The 16167-nt window shown below is 55.0% G+C and overlaps 1 protein-coding gene and 1 long non-coding RNA gene across 7 annotated transcripts in view; one reads left to right on the top strand and one right to left on the bottom strand.

Annotated features, from left to right (window-relative positions):
* The window catches only part of PRKAG2 (protein kinase AMP-activated non-catalytic subunit gamma 2), a 226317-nt gene that overhangs the window by 89202 nt on the left and 120948 nt on the right, over positions 1-16167 (bottom strand). For all 6 annotated transcript variants that reach the window (XM_036356118.1, XM_036356119.1, XM_036356116.1 and 3 more), the window contains one exon: positions 1783-1997. In XM_036356118.1, the coding sequence (XP_036212011.1) occupies positions 1783-1997 (215 nt within the window). The remainder of the gene's footprint in view (positions 1-1782; positions 1998-16167) is intronic.
* On the top strand, positions 938-5893 carry LOC118679409. The gene is made up of 3 exons (XR_004975235.1): positions 938-1198; positions 2349-2533; positions 5786-5893. It is a non-coding gene; the product is annotated as an uncharacterized LOC118679409 (long non-coding RNA).

The raw sequence follows: 16167 nt of genomic DNA, 5'->3' as shown, positions 1-16167 counted from the left end.
TGTTTCTGATCACGGTTGGGCTGCCTCCTCATTTCTTTCTTGGATGCTTTTGTGTCCTATCATCTCTATCACCACGTCTCTTGGTTACATGCACAGGGACACAGAGACCTCTGCGGTCCACCCTTTCTCACTCACACCCGAGAACACTGACAACCTTCCTCCTAGGCCCACGCTCCAGGGGGCGTCACTGCCTTCCAGGGGTCTCCCTGTCTCCGAGTCTGCTACCAGGTCCCACAGCCCAGACAGGCCCCTGCCCACTGCTCCGGCACCACGGCCTCTCCTCCTCCGGGCTACACGTCACACTCATTCCTACCCCATGTCGTGGCTCATCTTTCCCTACAAGGCTCTCTCCCTGTCCCCTTACTGAACCCGACCAGCGACTCAGGCCCAGCTCAGTGGGTACCTCTGCCTGGGAGCCTCCACTGCCCTGGGCCGATGCGATTTCCCCTCCTGCAGGACGACTAGACTATTGGCTTCACTACATATCCCACCAACTTACTTCTGCGTTTGCCTCGCCTTTCCCCAGGCTCATTCTGCCCCGGTGAGGCTGCAGCCCTGGAAGGTGGGAACAATAGCTCGCCTTTCCCTCAGCACTGAAAACACACAAGTCCCTGCAGAGCACAGAGCTAACAGAGCGGCCACTGAGGGACAAGGAGAGTCGCAGGATGTCCTCTGCACAACGGCACATCTCCTTTCTCCCACAGATAACTGTTCCGGACGGGTCGTCACCCCCCCCCCCCCTCCGCCCCTCCGACAGCCATGCTGAAGCCCTAACCTCCGACACCTGCGAACGTGACTGTATTTGGAAGTCAGGTCTTTGCAGATGTCATCAAGCTAAGATGAGGTCATACTGGGTCAGGCTGGGCCCCGGTCCAATATGACGGGTGTCCTTATAAGAAGAGGAAAATCCGGGCACAGACAGACAAGGAGGGAAGAAGCCATGTGGGCGGGAGGCAGAGGGCAGAGTGACGCTGCTGTGCCCGAGGAAAGCCTGGGGCCACAGGAGCTGGAGAGACCGTGAGCCCCAGAGACCTCGGAGGGCTCGGTCCGCCAACGCCCCGACGCCAGCCTTCCAGCCTCCGGAGCCGAGACAGGCTTCCTGTTGCCATCAGGCCCCAGCTCGTGCCTCTAGGTCCCGCCAGCCCCAGGAGAGGAAAACAACCGAACAGAGCTGTATCTGCACAGGCCGATCTTAGCGGTAGGTCGTACGTCCTTGCTGAGCACAGACCCAGCACAGAGCACCTGCGTACGGACCGCGGCCAGGCAGGCGAGAGGGACGGAGCCCCGCGCCCACGTGCAGGGCCGCGTGTGGGGCAGCGGGGGCCCCTCCGGGAAGCCTCGCCGATCTCCTCGGAAGGAGCAGAGACGCTGCTCCCCTCCACCAGGCAGGCTCCCCTCTCAGCATGCTGCCCCCCTCCAGCGACGGCAAATTCATATCAGAAAACTCTAGAAGCACATTCCCATTTTTAAAAGCGGTGTGTCTGCTTTTTGCTTTGCCTGTAACTTGTCACGTTAGTCTCCCACTCAAGATAAATGCAAGCAAAACTTTTTTTTTTTTTTTTTTAAAGAAGCAGAGGGAACAAAGAGCTGGTTCTGGTCATGTTCCAGGTGTTACCACTTGTCATGGGCCTTCCATCCGCCCACTGGGCCCTCCCACTTTTTCTCGAAGCCTGTGATTCCCGATAAATAACCCACGGCTGTCAGGAGCCGCAGCCCCAGCTCCAGGGGAGCACACTCAGACTGGGCCCTGCCTCCCAGGCCGGTCGCCGCGCCCTGACTTACGGTTCTGGAGGGAGCGTAGTGAGCGGGGGACGCTGCCGGAGGCCGGGCCGGGCTGTGGGAGGCCGGGCAGAACCTCTGGCCCGTGTCCGCAGGGGAGGACGAGGCATAGATGCGGTTTTCCAGTCGCTCAGGCTCCTGCTTATAGGACTCGAGGGGGAAGGAGTGCTGCTTGGCCACTTGGGTGGGCGTCGATGGCGAGGAGGAGAGGCCGGAAGCTGGGGAGGAAACCACACGGAGCTGTTAGAGGTCTTGGGGGGGGGGGTGTGGGTGCAGGTGGGGGGGGCAGAGCGAGGCTCCCCCACTTCCAAGAGCCCAAATCTCAAGAGGAAGAATGAGATGATTAAACTGTGAATTCTGGGACCAGCCTCTACACACCGATGGCTCATCCCTGAAGGTGAGCGTGTCCAGAAATCCCCTCGTCATCCAGCGGGGGTCGTGGCGGCCCCCTTGCCTGAGGGTGCTCGGCCGGGTCAGAGTGGCCTGGGCGAAAGGTTTCTCGCGGACACACACCAGATGCTGTTTTCTCCCATTTGGTCAAATACCGTTGGCCCCTGTCCTCCCTACAGAGCACGGTGCCCAGGCACACGGCGAGGAACCAGGCTGCCCGAGATAAGACAGGGACGTTCATAAGGTATTTGACAGGGACCGCGGTCAATGCTGCAGCCATCACACGCCAGCGTACGCTAAGGACCAGACGGGACAAGCCGGTGCTGTCAAAATGTACAGCACGAACGTGCCCCTGAGTCCGCAGGTGAGAATTCACGGCGAAGGTGCTGGGGGGACTTCAGGGCGGAGGCAGGACTGGGAAAGGGCCTTGCAGGGTGACGGTTTAGGGACAGGAACCAGGAGGAAGCAGGCGGGAGACGGGCTGTGACGTGCCAGGAGTAAGAGGTTGTCCACTCGGATGGGGCGCAGGCAGGGGGTCATCATGCTATGGCGCTGACTCTGCCGTAAGACCAGTGTTCTGGTTGAACTGTGTCCCCCAAAGAGAGAGGCCGACGCCCTAACTCCCAGGCCCTGCGAATGTGACCTTACTTGGAAATAGCGTCTTTGCAGATGTCACCAAGGTAAGATGAGATCAGACTGGAGGAGGGCGGGTCCTTACCTCAAGGCCACGACTGTCTATGTAAGAAGAGAGGACCCAGAGTCCCACACCCGGGGGAGAAGGCGGCGGGTGACAGGCAGACCCTGGGGTGCGGTATCTACAAGCCACAGAATGACAAGTGCCAGAAGCCGGAGAGGCCAGGAAGGATTCGACCCAGAGGCCCCGAGGGAGGGCGCCCTCCAGAACTGGGAGCGTCCACTCCTGCTGGGTTTGGTCCAGGACACGGACACACAAGAATGTGTCCGGATACTGATTTCGTTTTCCAAGAGAAACAATCGGGATTTGGGTCTGGTCTCTCACATCGTCCAGGTCACTGAAGGAACATTTTATTTTAAATGTGTTATTCAAACTATTTAAATCACGTGAGTAAAAGCAAAGATGCCCCGGACACGGCTAAGGCTACCCACTTGCTGCTTCTGACCTAGACAAGGACTGGTCAGCCACGAAGCTGCAGCCGTGCTACTCCGTGCCACGCCCCAGACGCCTGTCCCCAGTCCCTGCGCGCACTGTGTCCCCTCTCCTGCTCCCGTCCTTACTCCCCACAGGGCCTCCACTCGGGCCTCACTTCGTCCAGTCGCCTGACCTCGGCCTGTGAGCCTCCCTCTCTGGAAGTCCCCCAGCAGCTCCACCTGTGGGCAGCCAGCCGTCATCCGAGGCGTCCAACATGACACCAAATGTGCAGGATGTGCTTTCCTGCCCCCAGGCCCTGCCCAGGCCCGGGGGGGGGGGGGGGTACTGGGGAAAGGCTGGCAGCCCGGGGCAAAGACAGGAGAGGGGGAGGGGTGAGGCTCAGGCTCAGTTCCAATCCCCTCTCCCTCTGGTGCCCAGAGAGTGTGGGGCTGCATGTTTCCAGGGTGGCCGTTTCGGAAGTAACCAGTGAAAGGAGGCGTGCCTTTCCCAGGGAGCCCCCTAGACCACGAGGTCACCCCGGGAACCTCCCCTCCAAGCCCAGGCTGGCCTCTGGGCGCAGTGGGACACGGGATGCTCCACAGGAGTCCGCAGGTCTCTGAATTTCCGACATGAAAGGCCTCCCACGCAAAGCCCCGAATGCTTCCAAAGGTCTTGAGAAGCAAGGGCTGCCTCGAGGGGAGGCTGGAGGCTGAAGAGGGGAGGGTGAGGACCGAGAGCAGGAAGAAGCTGATGACTTGGCAGCTCCTCAGGGGAGACCAGCGTCCAGCAGGCAGGACAACACGGGAGGCACCTGGCCCGGGCCCAGCCCTCCTCCGGCCAGGCCCCGGCGTCGTGGCACCAACACTCCCCAGAGACGCCCAGAGAAGGGCGAGGAATGCAGATGCCAGCCCGGCTCAGAGCGTGCGGGCTGCCAGAGTGGTGTCTGGAACCAGAAGGTGTCTGTGGGGCCTGCGCACCTCCCTGGCCTCAGGCTCCCGGGGTGTGTGTGTGTGGGGGGGTGGGGGTTGTCCATCAGTGATTCTTCCAGTGGGCGAGTCCTCACAGGGGCACCAGCCTGGTTGCTGTCGGCGACGCCAGGACAGGCTAGTTCCCAGCGCCACATCCAGCAGAAAATGTTGTGGTTCACGCTCCTAACTCTTGCTCTGGCCACTGGACACAGGCTTTCCTGGGGGCCTTCTGGAGAGGGGGTGGCGTTGGAGACCCGACGGAGGGGCAGAACAGAGCAGGCTGAGATGCGGGCAGTTTAGGGGTAACCACATCCTAAAGCCTGCAGAAGCCCTAGGGCAGAGCCCCTCTGGGCCTTGGTTCTTCATGTACAGGGAGGCCTGGCCCAGCGAGCTCTGGCACCCCTTGGTGATGGCGAAAAGCACCCAGGTCTGTCCTAACTTAGGGCACAGGCTGAACCAGCCCTCCACCGGGCCAGTGACCTCACTCAAACCACCCATGAAGGAATGATCGGGCCCAGAGGATATCGGCTCCTCTGCGGAGGCATTTTGGCAAGATGGACCGAAACCATCAGTGCACGCGTCCTCGTGATCCCACTCTGTGACGTCTGCAGACAGAGCTGTGGGATAGCCGAACGGGCTTCGGAGAGCACACGGAGGCGGGGCTGCCTGTCCACGGGGAGAGGTGAACCAGGTCTGGCTCATCCACACCGACAGCCGCGAGTTTGGATCGGTGTGCGAGCCCCTCAGTCTTCTCATCTCTGCGACGGAGTGGGGGGTGAAAAAGCGAACTGCACAGCCATCTGTGTAGAACAGTACCGAAAGGGAAGAACACACACGCACACGCACGCACGCACGCACGCACACAAGCACACGCACGTGCACACACGCACACATAAGCACGCAGCACACATGCACACACACGCACACATGCGCGCGCGCACACACACACGCACGCACACGCGCGCACGTGCACACGCTCACACACACATGCACGCTCACACACATGCACACGCATGCACGCGCATGCACGCGCACACACTCTGCCTGTCTGCATGCGCCCAGAGTGCCTCTGGAAGGATCTGGAAACGCTGTCACCAGGCAGTGGAGCAGCCGGCAGGAGAGACGTCTGTCGCATGCCCTTTTCTACTTTTCAGCCTTTGTTATCTGTTCAGAAAATTACTGTTTTCAGGCCACCGTTCTGCTTCCGAGCAAGAGGCTGGCTGACGCGGTGAGAGCAGGAGCCTGCTGCCCCTGCCAGGCCCCAGCTGCCCTGCTCCGTGCAGGTCTGTCTGCGGAGGAGACGAAGAGGGGCTCAGAGGCAGGGTCCGGGCTCCCAGGACAGGCTCCCTCTGCTCCAGGACAGGCCTCCCCCTCACCCTGCAGGGACCATTCAGAGTGGGCAGGCCCCTCCTTGCTCGTCCTTTGGGTACAGAACGTCAACATCTCAAGTGGAAACAGCTGAAGAGACCTGGACTCAGCGGCTGGCCTCCCCCCCACCCTCTCCCCCCTCAGGCTCCTCCTCTGGCTCCTCTATCCCCAGGCGGTGCTGCCACCATCCCGACCCGATCCGGCCGAGGACCACAGAGAGGCTGGGCGCTAAGAGCGCAGCCCTGACAGAGCCTCGCTGGACGCCCGGCTGCGGAAGACGAAGCAGTTTTCCTCGGGGGTGGGGGGTGGGGTGGGAACAAGCTGTTCCAGGTGGAACAGAAGGATTCCTCGCTGCCCTCAGAGGAACTTCTCTCACTGAAACCTTTCCAAGCTCAAAAGATGCTTCCCTGACCCCCACCTTGGCCTTCCCGCCTCCTCTCTGCTCCCTTCCCAGAGCAGGTGCCCTTTGTGGACCAGCAGGGGAAGGGCGATTGTGAGGGAGGGGACAAGTAAAATGACATGTGAATCAGGAGTGTGGTGTTTAGGGTACAGGGGAAGAACCTTCCGGAACCAAAACTACGCCCCCTCGTCACTGCTGCCTGAAACAGCCTCCGAGGGGCAGTGTCTGGCAGTAACAGCCTTGCTGTTTGCCAAGTGCTCTCCACACGCTGTTCCACGTGCTCCTCGCAGCCACCCGCAGGGGAGGGGGCAGCAGGGTTACACCCACGTTTCAGGTGAGGACATGGGTGACTGGAGACGTTACTTATCCCAGGTCATTTAGGGGGCAAATGGCAGAGGTCACACCTGAACTCGAGTGTCCTGACTCCACATGCGAAATCCTTTAGCCAGGATTCAACAGGACATCGCCAAGAGAAAGCACACAGACGCCACACCAGCCCTGGGTGCGTGATGGGCGCGGGGAGGAGAGGGTGGGCTTCCCACCATGGGCTTCCCCGGGGGGCTTCTCTCCAGCATCCGCCAGGAAGGTAGCCGCGGCCAACCGACAGGGGACTCAGCCTACTTACCAGTGTGTGTGTGTGTGTGTGTGTGTGTGTGTATGTATGGCTATCTTATAAAAGGATTGTGGGGCTGGCAAAAATAATATAGGTAAATTCTTTTTAAAAATATTGGTCTAATAATTCACAAATAAAGAGGAAAATAGAGAAATGCAGACACAATCCCCCATTACTTTTTAAAAAATCCTTACCTGAGGATATTTATTTCTTTATTTTATTATTATTATTTTTTAAATCCTCACCCAAGGGTATTTTTCCATTGATTTTTAGAGAGAGTGGAAGAGAGGGAAAGACAGAGAAACATTGATGTGAGAGAAACGCATCGATTGGTTGCCTCCTGCACAAGCCCTGACCAGGGCCCAGGCCGGGGAGGAGCCTGCAACCGAGGTACGTATCCTTGACTGGAATTGAACCCGGGACCCTTTGGTCCACAGGTTGACACTCCATCCACGGAGCCAAACCGGCTAGGGCTATTTTTACTTATCTTAAGAGAAGCATCGACGATTGGTTGTTTCCAATATGCACCTGGACCGGGGATTGAACCCACAACCTAGTTATGTGCCCTGACTGGGAATCGAACCCACAATCTTTTGGTGTACAGAACAACGCTCCAACCAACTGAGCCACCCAGCCAGGGCCCCCATTACTCTTAAATAGAGCAATTTATTTCTACCCGTGTCTGATCAGCAAGCAGAGGCGTGGAGTGGGGAGCATGTTATGCTGAATCAGAGAGTCCCACATTATGATCTGGTTGGGGAAAATGTGACAAAAACAAAATCCAAACCCAAGTCGACAATACCGTGCAATAAGCATCGAGAGTCAAGTGCAGGTAGCCCCAGGCCGGAGGCGCTCAGAGAAGAGCAGAGCTTGACCCTCAGTCTTTTCATCGCTACCTGACTTCAAATTATCCTTGTTTAATCCTGGCTAAAGGATTTAGCATGTGGAGTCAGGACACTCGCGTTCAGGCTGGCGGGTGGGAAAGCTCCCAGAAACACAGGGAGGCCTGCGCCTCCTCTCCAGGCAAAGGAAGCAGATCTGCCCCAATTAGGGGCCTTTCCGACGGCCCAGAAGGACGGACGGGTTCCCCTTGTGTTCTCCTGAGAAGGCTTTCCCTCCCTCTTCTGGTCCTTAAAGACTTTGTTCAGGGCGGCTGTCGCCTCTGAGAGGGACAATGCCTTTGATTCTTCATGGGCAGCAGCCAGGGCAAGTGAATGGGCTCAATGAGAGAACAGAACCAGCTCTTGGCAGCCACACAAGACACTAGGCAAGTGGCCCCAGACACCAGGGAGCCGGGAGCTGGTGATTTCACAGGGCCAGGCTGTGCTGGCATGAGCTGTGTCTGGAGAGAAGGGGGAGGGTGCAGCAGGAGAAGAGGGAGCGGCGGGAGGAATGTGAGCAGTGGCCTGAGGTTTCACCACAAGTAGCCGTGGCCTTGAACTAGCCAACCCCTGGCCTTGGTGACATAAACCAGGTAGACCAGATGGCCCTGTGGTGTGCACATACACACATTCCTCCTCCCCTTTCACCCTGTTGGGCAGTGCCAGCCTTGTTCATGCACATGGTCTAAAACAACAAGAATGAAGGAAAAGTTCATTTTGTTTCTGATTTCAAAATGCCCTTGCAGACTATTGTTCCAGGAGGCACAGGTTGAGAAAAGCACCTTTTCAGTTTACAGTGAATGAGGGGTTGGCTACAGATTTAATGAAATCCCCATTAAAATCCCAATGTCATTTTTTAAAGAAATTCAAAAATTAGAATGAGAAATTATCAGATTTGTATGGAACCACAAAAGACCCTGAATAACCAAAGCAATGCTGATAATAAAGAACGAAGCTGGAGTTATCACACTACCTGATTTCAAATTATACTACAGAGCTATGATAATCAAAACAGCATGGTATTGACAGAGAAACAGACACACAGATCCATGGAACAGAATAGAGAGCCCAGCTATAAAACCACATGTATGTAGACAGATAATTTTTGACAAAGGAGCCAGAAACACACAATGGAATAAAGATACTCTCTTCAATAAATGGTGCTGGGAAAACTGGAAAACCACATGCAAACAAATGAAACTGGATTACAGTTTGTCCCCAAGTACAAAAATTAATTCAAAATGGATCAAAGACCTAAATATAAGACCCAAAACAATAAATTACATAGAAGAATAATATAGGTACCAAATTTAAGGACCTTGGTCACAGAGAACATTATGAACTTGACCCCAAAGGCAAGGGGAGTAAAGACAAAAATGAATGGGACTAAATCAAACTGAAAAGCTTCTGCACAGCAAAAGATACTGACAACAAAACAAACAGGCAGCTGACCAAACTGGAGGTGATATTTGCAAGCAGTAGCTCCGACAAAGGTTTAATTTCCAAAACACATAAAGAACTCATAAAACTCAACACCAAACAAACAAACAGCCCAATCAAAAAGTGGGCAGAGGACCTGAAAATACACCTCTCTCAAGAAGACATACGAACAGCCAATAGATACATGAAAAGATGTTTAACCTCACTGGCAATCAGGGAAATGCAAATCAAAACTACAGTGAGCTACCACCTCACACCTGTTAGAGTGGCCATTATCAACAAGACAAGCAATGACAAGTGTTGGAGAGGCTGTGGAGAAAAGGGGAACCCTCATCCGCTGCTCGTGGGAGTGTAGACTGGTACAGCCACTATGGAAAGCAGTCTGGTGACTCCTCAAAAAATTGAGAATAGAGCTACCATACGATCCAGCAATTCCTCTCCTGGGTATACATTCTAAAACCTCAAAATCATGTATTTGCAAAGATATATGCACCCCTATGTTCATTGCCGCATTATTCATGGTGGCCAAGACATGAAACAACCAAAGCATTCCTCAATAGAGGACTGGATAAAGAAGATGTGGTACATAAACACATGGAATACTACTCAGCCATAAGAAGGGATGAAATAGTGCCACTTGCAACAGCATGGATGGACCTTGAGAACATTGTGTTAAGTGAAATAAGTTAGTCAGAAAAAGCTAAGAACCATATGATTTCACTCACATGTGGGATATAAAACTGAAAGTTGTAAAAGCAAACAGCAGTGTGGTGGTTGCCAGAGGCAAGGGAGTGTGCGGAGAAGGGGTCCTGATATAAGGAGACAGGAGAAGAATTGACTTTGGGTGGTGGACACACAGGGCAATATACAGACCTTGTAACATAGAAACCCATGCCTGAAACCTATATGTTCATGATGACCAGTGTCATCCCAATAAATTATCTATCTATACATATAAAAGACTGATATGCAAATTGTTCCCTTGGGAATTCGACCTGACCACCAGGGCGCGGAATGAAGGAAGGCCCCGGCCGGCAGCCAGAAGGCCCTGATCGGCTCTGATCGCTGGCCAGGCCTAGGGACCCTACCTGTGCACAGATTTAACCAGGCCTCTAGTCCTATATAATAAAACCCTAATATGCAAATTGACCAAATGGCAGAACAACTGGTCACTATGACTCGCACTGGCCCCTGAGAGGGAGTTGACTGCTGGTGGTGATCAGGGGGTGGGGCTGGCCAGCAGGCGGGGCCAGGCTGCCAGCCAAGGCAAGTGCCAGCGAGGCCCCCCGCCCCCTTATCACCCCGCCTGCTGGTCACCACCAGCAATTGGCCCTTATCGCTGGCCAGGCCTAGGCACCCTACCCTATATATTGGGAACAGTCTCTTAGATTTAAAAATTAAAACTTGGCAAGGCTACTCTAATACTGAAAAAACAGCGATGACACGCATGGACTCTGGTTTGCACATTTTGTGACCAGCCCTGATTATGACACTTATAACTGTGTCACAAAGCCAATTACTTAACTTCTCTCTGCTTCAGTTTTTCCACCCCTAAGATGGGGAAAATGGTACTACTGCCTCAGAAGGATCATGTTTGTACTACTTTCTATAATCAGGGCAAAAAAATGTAGCTGCCCATACAACAGCAAGATGCCTTTCGCCTGTATAAAAAGTATGGTCACTGGTGCATGCAGTGTCCTAGATTGCGAGAGGGATCGGGCCTAAACCAGCAGTTGGACATCCCCCGAGGGTTCAGGCTGGGCTGAGAGACCCCTCCCCCCCCACCCTTGTGCACGAATTTAGTGCACCAGGCCTCTAGTATATATATAAAGAAGGGACAGAAAACCCCGGGCAATACCAGAAACACTTTGGAGTGCATCCATGTGGGGGAACTGCCCACCACACACTGTTTTGCTGAGGGTGCCTTTTTTCAAGGAATAATTTGCTGTTTCAATCTGTAACCTTTTCTGTCCCAGCTTTCTCTGTGCCTGGCTAGCTGCTGCTCTTCCCTGTGTGAGGCCTGGTCCGTGGACACCAGGGTTCACAAAGTCCCACAGGTCCCTGCTGCCTGGAGGGTTTGTTTCCAAAAGATTGCCCATCGGAAAGATATTGTCCTGCTGCCCTTCCCCGCCCCCCCCCCCCACCCCACCCCACGAGGGCCCCCTCACTCTCAGGGGTGGAGTTTCTTGTCTTCTGACTCAGGACTGGTCTAGATGGTGTTACAATCCATCAGCATTGGCAATGGCCATACCAGACCTTCATGTATTATACCCTTAATTCATGTATTAAAAGGAGTAAGATTTCTGGGCTACAAGTTTTGCTTATGAACACTTTTAACAATCTGCTCTACAACCTTTCAGAATTCAAAATATTCAAAATATGTTGGGGAATGAGGGAGTCATCTTGGAGTCACAGCATTATGGAAATGTGTGGGTGAAAGTCTATAAAAACAAACGAACCGAACTTCTTTTAGGACATTTCCTAAGGTCTTAGTCTTCTGGAAGGAATCCAGGAAAAAATACCGATTTTATGGGGCTTTCTGTGTCCAGTCATTCATGGTCGGCTCTGGCACGTAGACGGCTCTGCACAAGGACACAAAACCGACCTCGGCAGGGCTCACTTTTGACCGGTCCCTGCAGTGGGGACCCAGCCTCTGGGGGGCCCTGGCCTTAGGGAGAGCCCTCCTCATGCTTATCTGGGGTCCTGGGCTTGGCTTCAGGGACCCCATTATGACCGTTGATCCTCACTAGAGCTGGAGATAACAGCACCCCTCCTTTGCATGTTGAAGCTCAGAGACAATCCTTGGGGAAGGGAGGAGAGAAAAAGTCTTCAGTCGCTTCTTTTTTAAAATAATTTTTTTAAAATTGATTTTTACAGAGAGAGGAATAGAGGAGAGAGAGAGAGAGAGAGAGAGAGAGAGAGAGAGAGAGAGAGAGAGAGATGAGAATGAATGAGAGTGAAACATTGATTGGTTGCCTCCTGCATGCGCCCTGACTGGGAATGGAACCCAAGGCCTTTTGGTGCCTGGGACAGTGCTCCAATCACTTAGCCACACCAGCCAGGGCAACCCTCGGTTGCTTTGTGAGACAAATAGATTCCAGAACAATCCATTTCCCACATAAAACCATTTCTGAAAAACCATGTGTTCATAGTTCTCTAGTGAAGGGGAAAGGGCCAGGCCAGCCCCCTGGTCAGATGCTCTTAGTGGAATCACAAAGGCAGCAGGTGCCATTTGGTGCCGCCAGATGAATTTGCTGAACGGGCAGAATCAGGATGGCCCCGCCAAGGAGTCCTGACCCGTGAGTGACCTTCGTGGACAAACACCCATGACCCCATGTTAAAGTGAAAGACTTGCAGGCCTTGAGGGTGAAGTGTCAGGCCCAAGAGCAACAGCGAGACCAGAAGCGGGGCCTGGGTGACCCTGTGCCAGGAGGCGTCTCAGACCCACCTCCACAGCCATGCGTGTGGCTGGGAGAACCCCGGGGGAGCAGGTACCTGAAGTCACGGGGGGAGGGTGGGGCCTCGGGGCACCCTCCGTGCCCTCGCGCTACACACAGGCCCTCGCGGCCGGATCGAGGCTCCTCTCCCCGGCAGGCACGTCCCGCTGGCCAAGGCGGCACAGGGTGAGGGCAGTGGGTGGCCGCGACCCCGGCATGCTGGCCTGGGAGAGGGGGAGGAGTTCAGGAGACTGGGGTCAGGGTGGTGACTGCCATTTCCCACGAGGACACAGGGCAGCACACGGACCCACTAGGACGGCAGGGTTTCACACTCTTGGGTTGATGCCAAGGTGCCCGGTGGGCTGGGGAAGGTTTCTCGAGCTGCCCACAGGTGAGTCCAGGAGCCCCCACTCCTACCCCCTAGTGCCCTGTCCTGCTCATCTACACTCTTAGGACAGGACCAGGTTTCTATGCAAGTTCAAGCAAGTCTTCCCAGCCTGGTGTCTCCGCGATGCCGGTTCTAACAGCATCGTCCAGGCAGATGGTTCCTGCGGAGCCAGCCTGTCCGGTGCACATAGCTGTCATGTCATCGCAGGTCTGGTTTGGGGGTACATGTGATTAACCCGCTGAAATGGGACGGGGTCAAGATTGGGGATCTCCGTCCCCCCACTCTGTGCCTGGGACGCGGCTCTGTCTCAGCCCCTCTTGGAATTCCTGGGAGCCCATCAGCTGCTTATTATTCTAGCTGCTGGGGACATTCCCCAGAAGCTGGGAAGGATGTGATCCTTCAATGTTTGTGGGTCCCAAGACCCTCTGATAATCTGGTGAGATCAATAAATGATGCGTGGACACACAAACTACTCTCTCTCTCTGTAAATAACCTCAGGGCAGTTCCAACTCCCCAAAAGCCAGGCTTTAAGAATCTGAGTTCCAAGGGGCCTCCAGACCTCCTCTTGGTCCTCATTCCCACAGGTTGCAGACTCACACCGTGTCAGCTTCCACCCGTAGCTGTGTCCACGCGGAGGGACCAGAACAGGAGAACACGGAGCCTGAGACGGGGGCGGGGGCAGGGGGGGAACCCACGTGCTGACCGAGAGAAGGCAGGGGGCACACCGCACTAGGACCTGGCTCCCAGAAGGTCCTGGAGCGCCTCCTAAGATGTGGAGTCACACCGTGAGTTTTTTCTCTACTTTCCGCAAGGTGGGCGACTTGAGCCCCTGAGAACCTGGGCAATGGCGCCCTGCCACCTCCAGGAAGAGCGCTGTGCCCTGGGCCCTTTCTGATGTCGAGTCTCTGACCCTCAGATGCCTGTTCTACCGGCACATGGGCCCTGGGAGCACAGTTTCCAAACCTCCACTCTGGGAACAGGAGGAGGAGGTGGGGCTGGGGCGACGGCTGCCTTCCTTCCGCTGGGTCCCTGCCGGCCAGGTGGTGGCTGGCAGCCAGTCCGGGCATTCCCTTCCCGGTGCCGGCTGCAGCCAGCTGCCATGGGACTCCGACCAGGGCTCTCCTGTGGGTCTGTTGACTCAACACATCACCTGACATCACCCTCCTCTGGGTGTGAGGTGCTGGGGAGACAGGACGGGGTGCAGGCAATGCCAGGGAGGCCTGGGGCCAGGGAGGCACCGAGCTGGGCCTCTGCCCAGCGCCGGTCTTCATGGGCTGCTCTCCCCACTCACTTCCTAGAGAAAAATACAAGATGACAGCCTCATCCTGGACTCTTCCCTGTGCTTTGGGAGAGAGGTAACAGCTCTGCCAGAGGAATTGGGGATGGAGTCCTTCTGGGGAGATCAGAATCCCTTACCTGCCAGCCTCTGACCTATAGTGACCCCCAATGCCTGAGCTGTTTTATGTGCAGGGAGAAGACAGCCCCCTATTAGCATAATTGTAGGGTTTGAAGAGCCCCTGCCCCTCCCAAATACCTCACCAGTCCCCCGTGTGGCACACTGTGTCACCTGGAAGGCTCTGTGCCCTAATGCCCCTGGCCACCTGCTGCAGGCTGGTCCCAGGAGCAGTTCCCGTGCGTGTGACCTCGAGGGGGGCCATCACTGGGGAGAAGCACGGGCCCGGGCTCAGGGGTACTTAGTTAGCACCCTCTGCCTCCAGGGAGTTTAATCTTCTCCCTGGTCTCCCTCCCTGGTTTCCAGACGGAGTGTGAGCAATGGCCTCAGAAGGCTGTGCTCAGGAGAGCGGGTTTCCTCCCGTTTGCCTCGGATTCACCCCACTCCTTCGGCATTTATCCTTGGCTAACTTCACCTTTCATAAAGCCTGCCCCGGTTTCTAGAGCTAATTATCCCTGCTCTGCCTGCGTCTGGCACATCCAATGCTGTAAAGTTACAGCGTGCTGCAGCCACTTCTGTATTCCTCGCCCCGTCTCCTCCGTGAGCCCGGGCCCCAGAACGCAGGTGCCAGCGCACACGCCCCACCAATGCACCGTCGCTGTGCTTCTGAGGCTCGTACTTTGTTCAACAAAGTGCTCAACAAGCACTGCCCACAAAAGAACAAATGGAAAAATCGAATTTCATCAAAACTTAAAACTGAAGGTCTTCAAAAGATACTGTTAAGAAAATGAAGAATGACAAGTGACAGGGAGAAAATATTTGCAAAACACATCTGTGATAAAGGACTCATCTCCAGAATATGTCAGCAATTTTCAAAACTCAGTAATGAGAGAACAAGTAATTCAATAAAACAACTGCCCGGAAGATGAAATGGGTATTTTGGCAAAGAGGGTGTGCCGATGGCAAGCACATTAGGAGACGCTCCACATGTTAGTGAGGGAAATGCCAATTAAAACCACATTGAGACACCATGACCCACCTGTTAGACCAGCTAAACTGTTAAAAACTGACGATACCAAGTGCGGGCGAGGATGCGGAGCAGCAGAAACTCTCATCCGTGGCCGATGAAAATGCAAAATGGAGCAGCAGGTTTGGAAAAGAGTTTTACAGCTTCCTCTGAAGTTAAACACACATTACCCGGCAATGCCACTCATTGGAGGAAGGAAATGTATCTTCCCAGAAAAGCCCGATGCAAATGTCTATAGTGGCTTCATTAATAGTTGCCACCAAACTGGACATGACCCAGATGTCCGCGGGCTGGTGAGTGAATAAGCAAGCGGTGCGTCTGTCCAGGAGAGAACAGCTCAGTAGCGACGAGGAAAGAACCACAGGTGCAACAACTCGGGTGAAGCATCTCAAAGGCTTTGTGCTGAGTGCAAGAAGCCAGGCCCGCAAGGCTGTGTGCGGCATTTGTCCATTTATATGACGTTCTGAGAAAAGCAACATGACAGGGGACAGGAAAGGGATGGGTTGCCAGGGGTTGACTGAAGGAGCATGAAGGAATTACATTTTGGGGGGATGATGAATATGTTTGTCAAAACAGACGCTAACATGGGTGAATTTGACTGTCTGTAAACTCTGGGCCAATAAGCCTGGCTTTTCAAAGTGCTCTAAGGCGAGTCTGGGCTGTCAGTGTGGCCTGGGCCAACCAGCCTGGTGCCGTGCTCCCTGGGCCTGGAGCATGGAGGGGCCGGGCCTGGGACTCCTCGCTCTGGGGCCCTCGATCTGCTTAATAAAAACAGCAACTGGCATCCCCGCCCTCTGGCCCAAAGGTCATCTCAGGAGCCCACCAGGAGCCAGCACTGCCAAGCAGGGAACATATGTGAGGTCTTGACTCCGTGGTGCCTGGGCCTGGGCCGTAGGCTCAGGCATCGCTCTCCCGTTCCTGAGGACCGGCAGCCTGTGCCCTCCCCCCAAGCCCCCGGAGGAAAGAGAGAGACTT

This window comes from Myotis myotis, unplaced genomic scaffold (genome assembly GCF_014108235.1).
Source record: "Myotis myotis isolate mMyoMyo1 unplaced genomic scaffold, mMyoMyo1.p scaffold_m19_p_25, whole genome shotgun sequence".
Classification (NCBI taxonomy): Eukaryota; Metazoa; Chordata; class Mammalia; order Chiroptera; family Vespertilionidae; genus Myotis; species Myotis myotis.
The sequence above is the reverse complement of the archived record's forward strand: the minus strand, read 5'-3'. Positions and strand labels throughout refer to the sequence as shown.